Source organism: Triplophysa rosa, unplaced genomic scaffold (genome assembly GCF_024868665.1).
Source record: "Triplophysa rosa unplaced genomic scaffold, Trosa_1v2 scaffold144_ERROPOS1059899+, whole genome shotgun sequence".
NCBI lineage: Eukaryota > Metazoa > Chordata > Actinopteri > Cypriniformes > Nemacheilidae > Triplophysa > Triplophysa rosa.
Window position 1 is genome coordinate 151,612 of NW_026634147.1, and position 21,329 is coordinate 172,940.

General features: G+C 39.6%; 1 protein-coding gene across 3 annotated transcripts in view; it reads right to left on the reverse strand.

Moving 5' to 3' along the window:
• Positions 1–3,379: 3,379 nt before the first annotated feature.
• LOC130549640 (uncharacterized) overlaps positions 3,380–21,329 on the reverse strand; it is a 24,391-nt gene continuing 6,441 nt past the window's right edge. Inside the window, exons 4-9 of one of the 3 annotated variants that reach the window (XM_057326913.1) lie at positions 15,130–15,405; positions 10,331–10,624; positions 7,960–8,283; positions 6,683–6,799; positions 6,563–6,585; positions 3,380–4,696 (exon numbers count right to left, since the gene is read on the reverse strand). In XM_057326913.1, coding sequence (XP_057182896.1) covers positions 4,655–4,696; positions 6,563–6,585; positions 6,683–6,799; positions 7,960–8,283; positions 10,331–10,624; positions 15,130–15,405 — 1,076 coding nt within the window. In that variant the 3' untranslated portion in view covers positions 3,380–4,654. The remainder of the gene's footprint in view (positions 4,697–6,562; positions 6,586–6,682; positions 6,800–7,959; positions 8,284–10,330; positions 10,625–15,129; positions 15,406–21,329) is intronic. The other 2 variants (XM_057326916.1, XM_057326914.1) reach the window with 2 other exon arrangements.

A 21,329-nucleotide genomic window follows, 5' to 3' on the forward strand; every position in this document is an offset into this window, starting at 1 on the left:
AAGTCAGTGTCAGTGATGGAGGGACATTCTGTTACTCTACACACTGATCTCACTGAACTACACACAGATGATGTCATCGAGTGGAGGTTTAAAGACATCCGCATCACCAGAATCAAGAGATCAGTTAATATTAATCCTCTATATTATAATGAGACTGAGATATTCAGAGACAGACTGTAGATGAACAATCAGACCGGAGATCTCACCATCACATACATCACATCTCAACACTCTGGACTTTATAAACTCAATATTTTTAGAGGAAATAAGGACACAGTCAAGAGATTCAATCTTACTGTTAATGGTGAGTAGTTTTATATCATCTGTCTGATTATTTTAGCTCTTCTACACTCTTAAGGATAAAGACACTAAACAATGACATTGAAGAGCTTTTATCTGTATGGATCCAAAAACCTTCTGTGTCACAAAAAGCTCTTCAGACTATAAAAAGGAATAAAGAAATGGTTCTTTGTGACTGGAATTGGGTTTTGTCTTTGGTGGGGTGGGTTTTTAGTTTAGTCACACAAAGACATGTCAGTCGAGATACATTTGTGATACTAAACTGCCTTCCCCAAGATGAACTGGTTTTTACTGTGAATAAACCCACAGATTTGCGTATCCATCTTATGTATAATCTGCTGCACTTTAGCATATTACTGTGTGTATATATGTGTACATAATGTGTACATACGGTGTGTATCGAGAACTGTAAGTGTCTAATAGTACACGGTGTGAGTATATGTATGTGTGTATTGCACACTGTCATCTGTAAGTCTGTATGTATGTAAATGGTCATGTCTACATGTAAATTGTTTCTGCACTTTCTGGAGCACGCTGAAGAACTTCACTCCCTAAGGCACTTGTGCGGACTGATGTGAATATAAAAGTGATTTGTTTTGAGATGCTGGAATGGCATTAATACATAAATCTAAAATCCAAATTCTGTCATCATTTGAAGAGTTCATTTGCAAACAGATAACTCAGTTTTAAAAAATATTCAAAAATCATGTTTTTATTGTGTTAGCTGTATTTAACTAGTTTGATATTACTTGAAATGCACATTTAAAACATGATGAAGATGATGAAACGTGAAAAATATGTTTTTTGCAAATAAACTCTTCATTTATTCTCGCTCATGTGTTTGTGAACCTGTATGTGATTCTTTCTTCAGTGGAACACAAAAGAAGATATTTTGAGAAATGTCTCAGTGGTTTTGTGTTCATACAATGGAAGTCGGTGGGTTGCAGTGTTGTTTGATTATCAACATTCTTCAAAATATCTTCTTTTGTGTTCTGATGAAGAAAGAAACTCATAGAGGTTTTACATGATTTGAGGAAGAATAAATGATGTCAGAGTTCTGTCAGAGGCGATAGACTAGTGGGCAGTGTTCCGGCATGTGGCTACCCATGTCCCAAACTGGCTCGAGGTCCTTTGCCAAACCCGTTCCCCTCTCTCCACCCTAAAGTTTCCTATCCTCTCTACACACTGTACTCTCTGATAAAAGCTAAAAATGCACTTTAAAATATATTTTTAAAAAAGATGAAATAATTCTCATGTTTTGTCTGAACAGTGTAGTGTCTTTAAGTGAAGTTGACAGCAGCCGGTTAGGTCTGACTGATGTGATGAAATGGACATGAAATGTCACACTTAATGTCTTAATTTGGTAAGAGATTAAAAAAGATGAAGACATTATGAGACGGTAATTATATTATAAGACAGCAGAGCATACATGAATGAATAACTTTCAGTATATGTAATAAAAAGCTTTGATTATTTGATTATACTTTATTCTGAAAATGTACCTGAACATTTTTATTAAAATATTAATTTAAATATTAACACTAGAGTAGGAACTGGCAAATATAAGTTATATTTTGTATATTCTTGATATGTTGCGGATATGAGAAAATGAACATTTAGATACTGAAACATATTGCATTGTTATTTTGCATACGATAGAAATTTGGGTAACACTTTCCTTGAAGCATGTATGTATAATGCATTATAAAAGTAGTTTTAAAGCATTGTAATGTCTTATAAATAATTGTTATTACAGTTAATACATTATAACACTTAGCAATTCATTACACTACACATTTTAAATTGGTTATATTTCTTTACAACTACATATAATGCATTACAACACACATTATGAAGAATTATAATGCATTTTACACTTTAATAACTCTTTATAATGTATTATACATACATGCTTCAAGGAAAGTGTTACCCAAATTTGCGACCCATTATTAATACGTGTTGGGTTCTGCTCTCTTTAAACACTGACAAACATCATCAACATGATGAAGGTGAGTATTCTCTGAATGACATGAACTCAGATTTACAGATCACATGTGTTCACTCTAAAGGTGCTTTATTGTGGTTTATTATTACAGATGTTCATACTCCTGGAGGAGAAACACGTCTGGTTTATATCATTCCTCTCTCTTGTGCTGTTGGATTTCTGATGATTGTAGCTTCACTTCTGATGTTCTTCATCTGCAGAAAACACACAAACACACGTCAACAACAACAACAAGGTAAATGACAGTTACTGATGATCAGAGATACTGTCAGAGGAGAGATGAACTATAAATAAATTCTTATAGACTTCTAATGAAGAATGAGAGTTTTGTTGTTGTATTTGTAATCTGTCTTTATAGTTACAGATCAGACTCGTGAAGACGAGATCACTTATGCTGATCCAACATTCTACAAACCACATGCACAGAACAGGGTAAATAAATCATGATTTTTCTATTGATCCTCTATAACACTTTAAGTGTTTTGCTTTTACATCAATGACAGTTCTGGTTACAAGTGGGGCTTCACTATTGCTTTTTTCTACCAGTCCTTTGTTTTCATATGATACACATCAGACAAATTTAATTATGCCATATAGTTATAAATTAGCCACCTTTAAAAATAGTTTATGTAAGATCAGGCTGAACAAACATTAAGTTTGAAAAAAACTTTTTTGATAAAACTCTTACAAACTTGTTATAAATGCTGATTATTTTGTGCAATACAAGAATGTACTGTACTACGTGCCAACTTAATGAAAGATTAGATATAGCAGTCTTCATTATAAAACAATAATAAAAGTCCATCATGTCCCAGTGCTTCCTATCTACTATTTGATCTTGTGTGTTTGTGTTTCTCACAGAGAGTTCAAGAAGAGGATGAGGTGGTGTATGCAGGTGTCGTCACAAGACGTTGATCAATCAAATATAAATGTCATCTTCACAGTTACTATGATTTAGTTTACTCAATTTTTTGTTGAAATATGATTTTATGTGTGAATTTTCCTTTTAGATTATTGTCTTTTCATTTTAATGTTACTAATTTTCACAATTTGATTTTGACATTGCAGATTTTGCTGTTATACTATAAAGTTTTAAGCTATTTAAAAAAAACTATTATAGAAGTATAATCAGTAATGTTTCATAAATTGAATAACCATGCATTCATTAAAATGTACATAAATGACTTCTTTAGAATGATCAAAATGTCATTTACTCATTCATAAACAGATGAAGGGGTCATACGCTGAAGTTGTTTACAACATTACACTCAGATCACTGGACCATCATTTATTAGCACCACTGTTGAACATTTGTACATGAAGAGGTCGACTGGAAATAAAGTTAATAAAAATAAAGTTCATGAAATGAGAAGTGAGAGCACATCAACCCAAAACAGTCCTCAGTGAACTCTGTGTACAGTACAGCTCTACTGTATGTTCAGTGTGACTCCTGATGACATTAATAATGACATTAACATTTGAGGAACTTTTCCTTCAATTGAAACTTAAATGGACTTTGTTATTAGCATTTTAAATGTACATGCCTTACATGGTCAAATCTATCAGTGTTTGTCCACTAGAGAGCAGTAACGTTTCTGTTCAACAAGTAGATCATATAAAGTAGACTTGAGACAGAGAGAGAACAGCAGTGTAATGATCTTTTACACATTGAGTCTATTGTTGATGTATATCATGGGCTGAGTTAAAGCAACAGCACATCAATCATGCTTTAAATATACACATTTACAAAAATATATCTGTATCATTTTAGGTAAATTCATCCTATCACTTGGATTCCAGGATACAGCAAGAAAAAGCGAAACACTACCAAACAGTGCAAAAACACCAAATCCAGTATATATTAAACGGGTGTAAGTCTCTAAACCAGTGGTTCTCAACGGGGGGGGGCCAGCTGACTTTCAAGGGGGCCTCAGGATGACTAATAATTTAAAATGAGACAAAATGATGAGCATTGAAATGCATTTTAAAGCAACAACAAAACAAACCCAAGATATTTCTTATTATTTGTCCATTTTTATATTGAATAACAACTTTTCCAGTTAATGTCAAGCTCTGAAATATTTTACTGGGTAGAAATTTTGAGTTTTTGTGAGCGGGAGGGGAGTCTTTGAATATTGTTGAATAGAGTAGGGGGTCTTGGAGTCAAAAAGGTTGAGAACCCCTGCTCTAAACAATAATAATTTGCATGTAAAAAGCAAACAAAACATAATTAACAACTTAACTAGACCTTCAGCAGTATAAATTAGATGCATTTGAAATGACTTTTGTCATCATCTATGGACTATATGAGCTATTGATGTTTGTAGTCTCCTCATTGTATGTCATTCTTCAAATGTACGGCAGTCTCATTTTCTTCTTTTTGACTTTTTTCTGTAAGAAAACACAGACAGAATCACAAGTGTTAATAGATCATGTGATCTCACATTTACATGTCATATACTGTATGTACACAAACATGCAACATGACAGAAAGTTACCGCAAAATAAGCACAAGATAAATCAACACAACAGCTTTTCAGTCAGTTAATTAGTTAGTATTTTAAGTTAATTATTCTATTTCATTCAGTTTTATTTTCATTTAATTTCACCTTTTCAAGTAATTTCTCAATGTATGTTTTTTTGCCTTGTGTTGTTTCCTCTGTTATTTCTTAGATATCACTTGTTTAATTGTCTGTCAGTGTATTCTAAAAGTACTGTAGGACACATGTGATGAGGTGACTGTCACGTGACGAAGGGAAAGGGGGAGTGTCATTAATTATGTCATGTTGAAACACCTGTGGTGGTATGTGTTTGGAAGGAAAGATGGGGGTGAGTGCAGGAGCACATATTTTTTGTTGACCGTATATTTATCGTAGCTACTTTTGTTCACAATGATTAATAAACAGGAAGATGCAAGTATTACGATGATCATGAAGTTCCTCACTCAGCTCCTTAGTGGCTTTGGTTATATTTGTGCTGCTACAAGTACTGTAATAGTTTTTCAGCATTTATTTTTTGTTAATGTCAATATAGTTGTTCATGTCAGTTCATTGTGTATTGACTAATGTTAACAGCTAAAATGTATTTGTAAATGCTGAAATTAACATAATATAAAAACTATATTGCTTATTGTTATGTTCATGTTATGTTCGTTAGTGAAAATGTTCTTAACTAATGTTAAGAAACACAGCTTTATTGTAATGTGTTATAAATAAATAATACATCTCACATGCTTATGGTATCTGTTATTAAAGAAATGCGTCAGCAGCATTTTTACAAAGGTGACTGTATGTCTGTTTTAATCTAGAAGAAAAATATCCAAGTGATCTATGCTACTTTCACCACAACAGGCTTTATTGGTAACACTTTACAATAAGGGGCAATTTGTGAACAATTAGTTAATGCATTAGCTCACATTATCTAACACAAATTCTTCTACAGTATTATTTACAATATTAATTCATGTTAATTTCAGAATTTACTAATACTATTATTAAAATCAAATGTTGTCACTGTTAACATTAGTCAATACACAATGAACTAACATGAATAACTGTATTGACATGAACTAACATTAACAAGGATTAACAATTGCTGAAAAACTAAATTGTTCATTGTTAGCTAATGTTCGCTAATGCATTTACTGTGAACATATAGCACCTTATTGTAAAGTGTTACCGCTTTATTTTACTCGTAAAGTAAAAATGGCTGTTCTAAAATGCTCAGAAACCATGGCTCAAACACTTTTTAGATTTAGACTACAACTTGAAAAGCTCAATGTACAGTACATGTACAGTAAAATAAGAGTATATATGGTTTTTATTTGTGTTACTTCTAATCTTGATGTCAAACTCTATAAAATGTTCTTGTGCTAAAAACTGAAGACAAACACCTAAACCTTTTACATGGTCTGAGTTACCAGAACTCAAAATAAAATAACACAGTATGTGTCACAGTTTTAGTCAGTTTTGGTTTTGTTATGTTGTGGTTTTGTCTTCTGCGTTCATTGCCTCATTGTTCATTGTTAACCAATTATATACCAAATGGTTAATAATAAATGATATAAAACAGGATGACTGTGTAACAACAACTGTATTCAGTATCCACACATAAAGAGCAGAGTGTGAGAGGCATTTATTTATTTCATTAATCTGGACTTTGTTAGACAAGTAGATTAATTGTATAATTGTTTGAATATTATTGTTTTTGTGGTTGGTTGGTTGGTTTGTGTTTGTTTATTGTTGTGGTCTGACTCACCCCATATTCAAGCATTTCATCACCTAACACACACACACATCTGTCAGCAGTGCTGAAACTAAACACTGATAAATCCTTTTTTTTTATTCACATGTAACAGTCATTGAAAATGTTACTTACGTTTCTTGTAGCGCTTGTATATTACATATAAAACCCCCACCAGCAGCAGGACCACTGCCACAGCCAATACTGGACCAGTTATCATCCAGTGTGACATCTGACTGGGTTCTGTAATGGCTAAAGAGAGACATACCAGTTATTAGTGTAACTGCTCCTGTCATCTGAATCAAAACATGATACGAGTGATATTCTGTCTAAATATCATTGTAATACAGATCTTCATTTACTACATATGCTTCCAGTCATTATAAACGTGACCCTGCCTGTTAAAATCCAGCTAGTCATTTTTTTGCGATTTATTGTTTTCTACATAATATCATCCCACATAATGTAAATACATTACAATGAACATCATTGTGATGAGTTGTAATGTTTACATAAAAACAGTCATTTTGTCATGACAAAAGTGTGTTTGGATCCGGATCATAAAGTTCAGTGTGACTTCAGAGGAGACAATCACGCTCGGGTGGTAGCACCTATAGTGGGAGCACAAGCTAATACAGAAAAGCAGGACCAAGTGCTTGTGTTGCAGTGATGTTGATATGATGTCTTCTACATTCTTTACCCAAGTTACTGTTTGTGTGAGCACACTTTATTGTAGGAGGTATTTAGTTAGGCGGATATCCAGTAAACACAAAATAGACACTTTCACACTGAATCATTTTGGGGGTCGAAGTTATGGAATCAGTAAAGAGGGCTGTCATTTGCAAACTGAGTTTATCAGGTTGTATTGACACGGGCATTAAGAACTATTCTGCGCTATTTTGCCCTGTTTAGTAAATCTGGCCCCAAATCTCCCACAGCTATTTTACTGTACTGTATGTATGTATGTACTTTTCTAAATCCATCCAGGCAGTTTAATGATGCGTTTAATGTTTTTTTATATTTAGATGTAATGTCATTGTTGTACAGCAACATATATAAAGAGAGGAAGAGAAACCAAATGTAAACTACAGGATTCTTGAACTGTATATAAACACACTGAAGATTAAACACTGAAATGAAACTTTATTTACAGTTATTTCATTCAGTGATCACTGTTAAAAACACAATGATGCTGCTGCTGGTGTTAGTTTGTCTATATGTTCTGATGTTGACAAATATATTTACACCATTATACTGTGTCTTATAAAATAAAGATGAATTTGACATCTTTTAACAGATAAAACATCAAAATGATTGTTCATAGGATGAATCTTGATCATTCCAGAACAAATCAACTGTTTTAATACACTGAATGCAGATAATGATGACATTAAAAGACTTGAGTTACTCACCACTGACAGAAACTCTGAATGTCTTGTATGTAGATTGACTTCTTCTGATCTCCAGCTGATAAACTCCAGAGTGTTCAGATGTGATGTGTGTGATGGTGAGAGATCCATTCTCACGCTCCAGCTTCAGTCTGTCTCTGAATCTCTTCTCATCAGGGTATACTGGTGGTTTATCTTTCCCCTCTAAATCAATCTTTGCTATAATTGTGTCGTTGAACCTCCACCTCAGATCTTCAGCTCTGTTTATATCCTGAGGTTTAATCTTTAGAGTGACAGAATCTCCCTCTTTCACTGACATATTACCGTCATCTGTTTCACCAAACACACCTGAAGAACACAAACACAAACTGTTATTAATCAAATATCATCTTATATAACACTGTATTGTTACATGTGTGCTGCATTGCACAGACTAGTGATGAATGTGTCGGCTGTGTTCAGCTTTATCATCGTGTTGATACATTACAGTGTTCTTTGTTTAAGATAATAAATACAGTTATTTATTCGGTTGTCTACAGTAATGCTGTATTTATACAAGCAGCTCATGTGACTGTAGTTCTTCATACTGAACGTCTGGCAACCATGAGTGCTTTGAATGGCCAAAGACCGCCCAAGAGGCCACATGACCCACAGATGAAGCGGTTAAACAATAAAAGACATTAAAGAATTCAACCAATCAGAGGACGACTTAAAATCTGCTGAAGTGCTTCCAGTTAAGTGTGTTATCAGAGGTTCAGTCAGCGGTCTGTGGATGTGACGTCTGAGTGTAGTTCAGTCTCTCATTTGTCATTTCACTGGACACTGGATCACGTGATGTTCATGAATGGTGTTTTAACATTTTAAACTAATGTGTAGTTTTGTGTTCACGGTACAGTGTTATACGGTAGAATAATAAACTGTCTCATTATTTCTATATTTGCAGTCTGACTGTAGTAATATTGAAAATACAGTAGCTAGTCATTCTTCTCTATGATCAAGTCTCGTGTGTAACCACTGCAGTATTCTAGCAGGAATGTTAATAAACCCTCTTTATTTATAGTTGTTTATACTGTATAAATGGCCATTAAACAGTTGAATGTAACAGTAATATCACACAGATATCAAACACACAGTCAGCAGATTTCCTTTGACAGAGAACCGTGACCCGCTTAAGAAAGTGAACGTCGGCCCAGATCTGCTTCACTTCTTTTATACTCACAGCTCAACCAAATGTGACTCATACAGCCTGTGTGTTATATCCAGCCCAAGCTTATTAATGTTCACAAAATAATGTTCTCACTTTTGGGCACTTTGATGGAAATGAGATTTTTGTCATTTCTTATGTTATTCCTTATAAATAATTAGTTACTGTAATTTAATTACTTTTCAATTCTCTAAGTTGATTTTGAAGGTCAAAATCAGTGTTTTAATTAAGTATGCAGTAATATAAAAATCTGAAATAATGTCTAATATTATTTTCCCTTCAAATGATCACCATGGACAGTGTAAATATATACAGGCAAAATAACCTCTGAAGGAGATCTTACAATACATTTATTTTAATAACTTGATTGCATTCAGGGAAGTGTGAAATTGTTTGTTGACCTTTCACATGTTTTAGTGTAAAATGCAACATATTAGAATCTCTAAATTATGTTCTATTAACAAAGTTCGGGAGGAGCATGTGCAAATAATTATTCAGCTGCCAGCCATTAGCCATTACGTCATATTATTTTGCAATATCCCTCCTCCACCCAGACTACTCACTTTTAAACCCTCTCCTTACCCGGGGGGGGGGGCATGGGCGCTCTGGGCTTGGGCAAACACCGAGACCGGAGGCCTCGCCCCAGACAGCACCCCAAATATGCATACAATATTTTCTGCTTAATTAAACTGCCGCCTATTTAATTATTTGCTAAGGCGAACTCGTGAAACATTGAATGTCATTTAATAACTGACTGGAGCTGCAGTACCTGACAAGTGTTTTAATGGAAATGTGTTTTTTTCTGTTATCCGGTGAAGAACGAAACCGGAGGTCTATAGGAGTTATTTTGTTAGGGGTAATTTCTTAGGAGATATTAGGATTGCAGATGTTTAGGATTTCTCTTAGCAGTTGTTGATGTTCAAATCACCCAAACAGACACACCTCTACCCCCATCTTTCACTTTCATCAGCGCTCAGCTCGGCTAATGTCCGTCCTGTGCACTGTACACCTTACTGCTGATTGGCTACATGGTTGTTTTGGTACTCGGCCTGACTTTGTCTAAACAAGTGTAATTCGGAAATAAATCCCTTTAACAGTTGTAATAAAGCACTTATAATTCTGTGTTAATTTAATGTCATCTCAACAGTTTAAAGAGCACAGATGTAAAGACACTAATATCATGGTACTCACCGGTGACACTGAAGCTCTTGTGAAGGATGTGTTTGCTGCCAGTGATGTTTACATCATAAAGTCCTGAATCTTTAGATCTGAAGTTGTTAATGATGAGACATCCAGCCCATTCCAGACGCAGTCTGTCTGAGAATCTCCGATCATCATTTGAGACAATATTGGGCTTTCTGTTTGAATGAGCGATGAGAGTGCCTTCAAATGTCCACTGTATCACATCATCTCTCTGTATGTCAGTAAAATTATGGCATAGAGTGAGGTCAGCCCCCACATTCCCTGACACTGACTCTGGTTCAACTGTCACACAGAGACAAACACAGAGAAAAAACAAACAAACAGATTACCAGAGATTAAACTTTATAAATTTAATGGCCCGGTTTCACAGACACGGTTTATCTTAAACCAGGACTATGCCTTAGTTAGATTAAGATATCTGTGTCGCTTTTATAAAAATACCTTAGAAGAATACACTACTGGTGTGCATCTTGACACAAAACAACGGCACTGATATATTTTAAGATATTTCTGGGTAAGTTGAATTCAGATAAAACAGCTCACACATTCATTCTAGTCTGGGACTAGCCTTAAACCTTGTCTGTGAAACCGGGCCTATGTCTGTCATTTCAGTAAACAACTACTGAACACAAGTAATCCATTAAACATGTAGCTTTATAGAACAACATTGTAATTTCTACTCTAATAACTGCTGAACAAGAAATACTTTTCAAGTCTTGTCTATTTCAAGGATGAATAAACACATAACAGAAGATGAAGGTATTGATTAATTTGTGTAGATTGTGATGTTAATCTGATCATTTGTACATCTGTCTATAGAAAGAGCACACCATGAACAGCTTCTGGAGTCTTTATTCTGCTGCTGCTTGTTAATTTGTCATTTTCAATATTTCTGCATAAATGGGACCCAAAACATCATCAGATGATTTAAAAAAGTTGAAGAGAACACAATAAAACAAATCTGATAAAATTAGCCATTCATTTATTAAGGAGAATAATCCCCCTATTACATCTGTAAGTGGCAAAAGTATCTCAATATCTCTCAATATCTGGTGTGACCCCCTTGTGCAGCAATGACAGCAAATAAACGTTAACGGTAACCGCTGATCAGTCGTGCACAACTGGGAGAAATCCCATTCTTCAGTACAGAACAGCTTCAACTCTGAGCTCTAGGTGAGTTTCTTCACGTGAACCGCTTGCTTCAAGTCCTTTCTCAATGTTTCAAATGGATTAAGGTCTGGACTTTGACTTGGTCATTCCAAAACATGAATTTTGTTCTTCTGTAACCATTCCTTGATAGAACGGCTTGTGTGCAATATTATATATTGTACAATTAAAAGAATTTACTCTTTCAATATAAAAGCCATTCTTTAATGTCATCCACTGTCATTTTGTTACTCTTTATTTTAATTGTTGATTTAGGGACTGTTTAGGCACCAGTACCATTTTAAAAGTATTGATCTGGAACAGGTTTTAAAAAAGTCCAACCGATACCCAACACTACTAGTGACTTGTTGCATCTAAGTTTGCAATGGGCTCTCAGGTAAAGCTCTGTAAATTGAAGGAACCGACTGTTGCCACAAGTGTTGACTGTTATGCCAATTTAAATATGTAGATGTAACCATATATTTTATATTTCTTAAACAAAAAGTACGTATTAATATCGTTTTATTAAAATGTGATTGTTTTTAAACTAAAAAATGTAATACACAAGAGTGACAAGACAGAGGAGAATATATCGATTAAAGTCGTTATTTTGGTTTGTTTTTTGCACAAAGTATTCTCGTCGCTTCAAAAAAATTCAATTGAGCCACTATGAGCGGATGGACCAGTTTAACGATGTCTTTAGTACTTTTCTGGACCTTGACAAGAACTATAACCATGATGTCTATGAGGAGGCCATGCAGGAAATCTCTCGGATGTCACCTAAATATCTTTATTTGTGTTCCGAAGATGCCGGGAGGTCTTAAAACATGTTGAACATCATGTGGGTGAGCAAAAACATATTTTGATTTTGAGATTAACTTTTCCTTTAAGGTCTAACCACTGACTTATATAAATAACTGGATTGCTCATGACATCATTACACTGAAGCTACCGCGCCGCCATGATTTTCTGGTGGAACACTCTTCCTAACTCAGTCCGGTCAACCACATCTCTCACAAAAACTTAAAACCCACCTCTTCTGTGAATACTTGACAGACAAATGAAAAATAACCTAACCCTCTCTCTCTCTCTCTCTCAACAGGTATTGGTCTGGATTTTGTTGAAACTAGTAACTTTGTATTAGCACCTATTGTGTTATTGCTCCTGAATGACATATCACTTATTGCTCCTTTAACTCTCTGTGAGTCGCTTTGGATAAAAGCCTCTGCTAAATGACTAAATGTAAATGTAAAATGTATGCCCACACGTTCTATTAAATTAATAGGGAATTATCACATATTCATGATAAAAGAGTAACTTATCAGTCCACGTTTTTATATCTAACGTCTCACAGTACATTCTTACAACGCAAATGTCTAAAGCATGTAAAAAGTTAATTATTTAAAGTTGGGAATTTTCACGTCTTATTAGATATAGAGTGAGTTACATTCATTTTCACTAGAGTAGGGTATGTATCAGATCAGCAGACTAACGAGACACCTCAACATATGACAAATGTGCTTATTCTGAAATCTAAATACAGATAAATACAGTATATGTTCTTTAAGTCATGAAGCTTTATTTCTAAACATTTACACATGTGCCATTACAACAGTGTGCAATACACACTTACCTTCTATACATTGATTTATATGATCACTATTCTACCCAAAATAAACATAAACATGAAAAAAACATCATGGGCCCGTCTCAGAAAGCAGGTTTAGTGAAAACTCTGAGTATATTAACCCTGAAATGAGGGAAACTCTGGGTTTTCCGTTTCAAAATGTGAGGTATGTCAAACCTGAGAAAGCGGGTAACTCAAGCCCGTTTCTAAAGGAGAGGTCACTTATACTCAGAGTCAGTAACCATAGTAACTTACTCTGTGAACCTAACCTGGGGCATGTTCAAGTTCAAACTGGTACGCAACGGTTTGCTACGGTTTCTGGGTTGAACGACACGTTTCCTGGAAACGGTTTGCAACGGTGTGCAACAGGGTTTGAGATGCATTTTCTCTTGTTTGGTGGGCGTGTCAAGAACGTCGGCCCAATCAGCAGCAACATGTATATAACCCACGCGGTGTTAAAGAGACAGCTCGCACAATGGGTCCAAAGTCGTTTAAATGTGTCCGCTGCAGCTCGGTATACGCGACAATTGAAGATATTAGAAGACATGTATTTTGCAGTATTCTACACGTGTTTATACCGATTTCATCAGGCTCTGAAATTTATTCAAAAATAACTCAAATAATGGTCTTCTCAGCTGCCATAGTTCAACTCTTGCATCATCACAACAGGGTGTTCAACCGCACCACCATTTCCGTTTAAAAAACGTATTGCAACGTTTTGTCGGGGCTGAACGCAGCCCTGGTCAGGAGCAGGTTTTCTTTGGTAAACCCAGAGTTTCTTTCCATCTCCTCCCCCTTTTAAAGCGCAAGTGGTGTAACTCACCCATTCATTCATTAATACAGTCATTCATGGCTCACATTATGATCACACAGAGACCATCTCAGTGACTTATATGTCATATGTGCTTTTATAGAGGATTCATGAAGAGGCTGCATTCATTCATTGGGATGCACTTTGATTTCAGGAGAGCAATTTAGGACCCGAGTGGAATTTTGTCATTTCCCTGTGCATGTTTATTAAAACTGTACCACTTTTCTTTACAGTGAATTAGATATATCAAAACTTATCATCCATCATTACATCAATAACATCAGCCACCGTACGCGTATTACATCGGAGCATAATTTTCTATGGACGATGAGAAATGACGTGTATAAATGTGTATAAAGTGTAGAAGAGGGTTGGAACTGTATGCAAGAGTCTGACCCCCTAACAAGTGTCCTATACACCATGACATCTCACACTTATCACTAGCGCACTGATTCGGAGTGAGAACATAACATTTTTTTATTGTTTCATTCATTTACGGATTAATTTATTTGTTTACTGGTACATTTATCTATTTATTAATTGAAACTTAAGTCATTTTCAAGACATCAGTAAATCCACTGTATGCAGAGCGGTAAGGGAAGTGTGCCTCACTCTTAAGCGCTTTCTGCCGCCATGTTGCTTTTTTGTGCCGTTGTCATGGTGACTGGTCATATCGGCGCTCCATTGATGATGTCTTGTCGTAGTCGTGGTGCACGCGCTTAACTCAAGGTAAGTCTACCCAGAGTTGATAGAACTAACTCAAACCAGCTGTTCTGAAACCAAAAACTCAAAAGTTTTCAAAAGAGTTCACACTTTAACTCAGTGTTGGTTAAACCTCCTTATTGAAACGGTCCCCGAAGTAACAATTAATTTCATACATGCGAACTAAAAACTCATCGCACGTCTATAAGCTAAAAAACGGGTTATTTTAGATCGTCATTTTGACTGTAAGTCTATTGCGCTCTCTGTCAGTTGGGCAGTTAATGGAAATCAAGATGGAAATAGTTAAACTTTTCGGAGTTGCGCGCGCGCACCGCTGGTCATTTGAAGAGAGAAAGCGGCGCGGCTCGCGTGTTTCTTACGGTTTTAGACGCGAAATGTGAATCGGCCATACACTGCGCGTTGAAAAACGTCAATTGTTTACAGTTCTGTTTTATTTAGCGTGAATAACATTGCTCAAAACGTTATAAATAAGTCACTTACCACTGACATTGACGCCGTATGTTCGGTGTAAGGTGAAACTACTGCCGTTGATCCTCACTTCATATTTTCCAGTCTGATTGCGTCTGATGTTTGAGATGTTCAGGTCTCCGGTCTGATGATTCACTTTACTGTTCGTGAAACTCGAGTTGATATGTCCAGTTAAATCAGCAATGACATCGCCATTGAACTTCCATTTCACATCATCTATCTTTCCATCAGTAACACCAGTTAGAGTGAAAGAATCTCCCTCCATCACTGACACTGTGTTCATTTTATCTGTATCAACACACACAGAAGAAACAGAAACGGTTAAAAAACAAAGACTTGTAATATTGTCTGTAATTTAAACATAATTACACAAAATGAACATGAACTGTGTGTCCAAGATATGAGGGCACACTAAACAATTACATCTTCATATAAAATACAAAGTTGTAATATAATAAAAACAACTTAAATAAGATCATCAGGTTTATATGCTGTGGGTCATGTGCTGTTGTCAGTAAAGCTAAAGAGTAAAACATCAAATATTGATAAATGACTACTAAATTAAAATGTGTTATATCTGTTAGTGGCAGTCACTGTCTAACCCAAAAGGGAGGGAGGGGGCGGATATGGGAGTGAGAAACACTGTCGAAATGACTCCATGTAAGATTTGCAAAATAAATTTAGACAGTTTACGCAGACGATACAAACGTTGTTGTGCTGTCTTACATATCAGTATTGGATATCAATTTCAACTTATAATCAAACTACCCAGATATTTGTAAGTATCCACAACTTCAATTTCTTGCCCCTTAATTAAAGTGTTCTGAATCACAGAAGGTTTGTGTCTAAAATCAATGAGCATTTTTTTAGTCTTTGCCACATTCTTTTGCAAATATGATCTATCACACCAATGAACAAAATCATCAATGATAGGACCATGATCCTTTTCCCCATCGAGAAGACTATAACGGAGTCATCAGCATATTAAAGAACATGCCTGTTGTCATGCTGACTACGACAATCATCAGTATAGAGTATAAAAAGAAGGGGTCAGAGAACCCACCCCTGGGGAGACCCTGATGATGACATCTCCTCAGACATAAACCCATTCACTGTTAAAACAACACATTTTGTGTTCAGTAAAGGACAACATACTAATGTGTAGTTGTCATATAAGCATGGCTGTGATTAGGCCAGAGGCACGAGGCTGAGTAGAGGAGATAATCACAGCCGCTGATATAGAGCCATATCTCACGACTACGAGTGCAATATTGCATTTATACAACAGTTTGACGGCACATGTATAGATAAATCAAACACAACATCTCCGGTTTTGAAAGAAACTGGGGGACTATTTTCTTCCGCCACGCATTTCAGCCAAGTGTAACCGTTAAAGAAAAATTCTGTTACTAATTTCATACCGTCAACCGTCTTTAAAATGTGCGCTGTGTTGCTTCAGTGAAGTTATTAGTAAAAAAATAATGAAGCAGAACGTGTGTGTGAATGAAAGAGAGAGAAGGCAACTCACAGAGAATGCGTTATTCCCATTACACTGTGGCACTTTCCATTGTTTTTAATGTTAACATGCGCTTGTTTACAGAAGTTCTCGTTCTCTCTCTCTGTATATGGTGGGTCACAACCAACTTGTTCAGATGGATACCACCACCTACTGTAGTCGCAGGTTGACAATTTCTGTTAAAGGGCATCCCCATTGAGTCACGCGCTGTGTGTGTTTTGCTTTCAGTTTAGTGCTTAGTGGCGGAGTGATACAAACGGTGAAGCAGTTCCCGTTATGATACTGGTGGAATATCGCACGGCTCTCAGCAGTGAGAACCAGAAAGAACTGTTGTATAACATGAAATTAACATGTAATGGGTTCCCTTTCTGTCGGTCTCTCAACATTGTGTCGAACCGACAGATGGGGTTCGTCCTTGAGAACCTATCATCTTCTGACTAGTTTTGAAAAGGCCAATGAAATTGGCGAATGAAATTTGCATGCCGGACTCCGCCCCGGATATCCGGGTATAAAAGGGAGACAGCATGCTGCATTCATTCACCTTTTGTTCTTCGGAGCCTTGCATCTGATGACAAGACTCACTCAAATTGCTGGATTCTTACGACGTGGTGCAACGGATTGTCCCTCGGCAGTGACTTCCCCTGGGCGTCTCGGCAGTTCCAGAGGTGTTTATTTTCTAAAAGAGCAAATTTCTCCAGCGTGGCATGTCCCGCTGTTCTCATGGGTGCAACACTCTCATAGAGGAGGGGGACGGACACGACATCTGCCTCAAGTGCTTCGGCACGCTGAGGGAACGTTAGTGGATACGTCCTGCCGGGCGGGCAGATGATGGATCCAGACGTTGCGGTCACGGGTGGCTGTGTTCTTATGGACCCAGCCACCACCTAGTCTGCTTCCCGTCCCGTGATAGCAGCAGCTTCGGCCCTGCCGTCCCCCACGGCGAGCAGCGAGGGTGATATGGGGATTATCGTGAGCGCTAATCCGACAGACACAGGCTAGCGGACCGTTCGCGCCCTGTCTCGCTCGTCTGACCATTCCCCAAGAGACGGTTCCGTCTTGTTCCTCAGCCACATATTCGGAAACGGTGCGTGATGAAGATGAGAGGTCGAAGGCAGCATCGGAGGGCGACCCACTGGCATCCGACCCCAACGATTCCGTTGAGCTCCCTCCCTCGAGAGGTCGAGCCCAGGAAGAGGCAGACGTCGAGATCTCAGCCATGCTCTCCTGGGCCGCCCCGAGCATTGGGCGGTCATGGGTGGACACTTGGTGCCTCGGGTCTGAGCGCGACTCCAAGCTGCACTCGAACCCGGTACCATTTTTTCCCGGAAGTGCATTAGGAAGCTTAGTAAGACCTGGAACGCCCCCGTCAAACTAGCTTCGTCGTCCTTACTTCCCTCGAGGGGGGGGGGCAGCTAGGGGCTATGTTGACGTGCGGGGCGACTCTGCCTCCCGGATAAACTTTCGGCATCTCTGGTGTCGAGGGCTTACACTGCCGCAGGCCAAGCTGCTTCCGCTCTGCACACCATGGCCATCTTGCAAGCCGAGGCGTTGAAGAGCTCCTCGAGGGTAAGACCGACCCGAGGGCTTGTGCAGGAACTCCGCGCCGCCACCGACCTCGCCCTACGGGTGACCAAGGTTACAGCGCGGGCCCTGGGTCGGACGATGTCCACACTAGTGGCCCAGGAGAGACACCTCCGGCTCAACCTTGTGCAGATGTGTGACGCTGAGAAAGATCACTTTCTCGACGCGCTGACGCGCCAACTCGCAAGGTGGCTGTTTGGTGATAATGTCGAGAGTTCTCGGCAGTGAAGAAGCAGACCTACCCCCCCGGGGGATTGCCCGCCGCGACCCAGCCGCCCTTCGGTCGTCGAGGTCCTGTGCGGCGTCTGCCCTCTTCGACGCCGAATCCGGCTCCGGCGCCCCCTACCGAGGCGGCCCTCTGGGAGAAGACGTCGAGGTGGAGACCACCGTCCCGTCACCAGCCGCCGCAGAGCGGCCCTGATGGGACAAGCCTGGGGAGATCGAGAACACTCCGGGCCCGACCCCAGCCATTCCATCGCTGGTCGGTCGGTCTGGGACGGTTCCTGCCCCGTCCCAGCACCTGCTGGGCCCCTTTGGGGGCCTTGCACCCATATTCTAGGAGTTTCCTCTCTTTCCCTCTGGGTTTTTCCTCAGCTGCTCTCACCCTCCAGAGGACGGTGTTCGGCAACTCGACATTGCGTCACAGCGAGACGCAATATCGGGCATACACTCCAGCAGCCCTCAGCACTCTCAGTTCGACGGTGCACTGAGCTGCATTATCGCCGGGCAGGTAAGTCAGCAGAGCTGCTCTCCTCCCCGGAGCCCCCCCCCCACGGCGAGGGAGCCGCACTGCTAGCCATCGAACCACCCCCCCGGGGATTAATGAAGCAGATTGAACCCCTAGTCCCCCTGTCTCGGTCCCTGGGAGCCTGGTTTGAGCTTCCTAAGAGGAGAATCAAGTGCTACGAGTTGCGCCGTACTGGCCCAACCACACTTGGTTCTCGGAGCTAATGCTCTTGACGACAGCTCCCACTGGCCGATTCCCCTGAAGAAGGACCTTCTTTCGCAGGGGAAGGGCACATTGTGGCAACTGAGCCAGACCTCTGGAACCTCCATGTCTGGCTCCTAGGCTGCTGTACTCCTTTAAGTGGCGCCTCTTCTCGTCCTGGTGCTCTTCTCGAGGAGAAGACCCGCGGAGTTGCTCGATCGGGAACGGGTTGTCCTTCCTACAAGAGAAACTCGAGAGTAATCTCTCCCCTTCCACACTGAAGTGTATGTAGTCGCCATTGCTGCTCATCACGAACCAGTCACTGGAAAGTCTCTGGGACAGCACGACCTGATCATTAGATTCCTAAGGGGTGCGAGAAGGCTGAATCCGCGTCGTCCGCGCTCCGTACCCTCTTTGGACCTCGATGCGGTCCTGGCAGCCTCAAGAGGCCGCTCTTTCTCTTACGATGAAGATGGCTCTCCTGGTGGCGCTCGCCTCCATCAAGAGGGTAGGGGATCTACAAGCATTCTCCATGTCCACTGATTGCCTAGAGTTCGGGCCTGGAGACTCTCATGTTATCCTGAGACCCCAGCCCGGCTACGTGCCCAAAGTTCCCACCACTCCCTTTCGGGACCAGGTGGTGAACTTGAAGGTGCTCCCCACTGGGGACGAAGACTCAACCCCATCCGTGTTGTGTCCAGTACGCGCGCTGCGCCTCTACTTGGACTGCACGCAGAGCTTTAGGAGCCAAACAGAAATTGTCGCACTGGATCGTGGACGCCGTCACTACGGCGTACCGATCCAGTGCGCCAATTTCCCAGGCTGGCAGTGAGGGCACACTCCACCCGGGGTGTAGCCTCCTCGTGGGCACTCTCTCTGGCAGACATCTGCAGAGCTGCGGGTTGGGCAATGCCCAATACCTTCGCCAGGTTCTACAGCCTCTGCGTGGAACCGGTGTCAGCCTGAGTCTTGCCAACAGGTGAGACCGGTGGCCGGTAGGGCGTACGCCTGCAAAAGCGCCTTCCCCCTCCTAGGTGGGTTAGTGTGCTATTTCCGCCTCCCTTCTTCCCCCACTGGGTGAAGAATAGGCATTCCATCCATCACTAAGCACTTCCTGGTGGAGGGCTGGGCGGAGCAGCCCTGCCTCCGTAGGCCTAGTATCAGCTGCGTTATCTAATGTATAGCTCTAACTGGACCTAGTGCCCCACACGAAGTAACCCCCCCAGCAGGGTGGTTCCGTCTGATGTATCCTCATGATCTGGTTCCCATCTTGGTAACCCATGACCTCCCCTAGGTGGACCTCCACCTTGCGTTACTCCCTTCAGTCCTCACATTCCTCCCATGAGTTCTCCCCTGCCAGCGAGACCATGTTGGTGTCTCCACTAAACTCGACACAACGATGGAGGGAACGAGAGGTTGTGTCCTTCATGCCACAATGCTTGCCGCCCGCTGAAACAGTCGAGAGCTGCTCTCAGGATCCTCAGGACAAAAGGTGAATGAATGCAGCATGCTGTCTCCCTTTTATACCCGGATATCCGGGGTGGAGTCCGGCATGCAAATTTCATTCGCCAATTTCATTGGCCTTTTCAAAACTAGTCAGAAGATGATAGGTTCTCAAGTCAAACCCCATCTGTCGGTTCGACACAACATCTTGTTCCCTCCATCAGGGAACAGAGGTTACATACGTAACCAAGACGTTTTCCTTAGTGATATTGAGCGCTAGATTATAAAGAAGGTATACGGTTTTGTCACTGGATGGAAACAGTGCATATAGCAAATGTCTATGTATGTAGTAATTCTGTATGCGCGAATTCAAGTTAAAAAAGTTTAGTCCTTGTGGATAATGTTACCAGCCCGACTGAAAACGTTAACCAAAAATAATTTAATATGTTTGTTTCTATTTAAAAACAATTTATGCCTATTGACTATATTATAATTTATGTGTCCATATAACAGTTGGTTTATGTGGTAGAATTGAACCTCTGAAGTTTTTCTGTACTAACGCACCGTTTCTGCATTATTAAACAGATAAATGTATCTTGCAGTCCAAGCTTAAGTCTGTATTTACTAAGATTTTTAAACGAATATCATATGTAAAATTTGTTAAACAATGTGAATGGCGCTCTGTCGAGACATGTCCAGATTCGCAGAAGAGTGCTGCACAGAATGCAATGCGCTTGAGTGGGG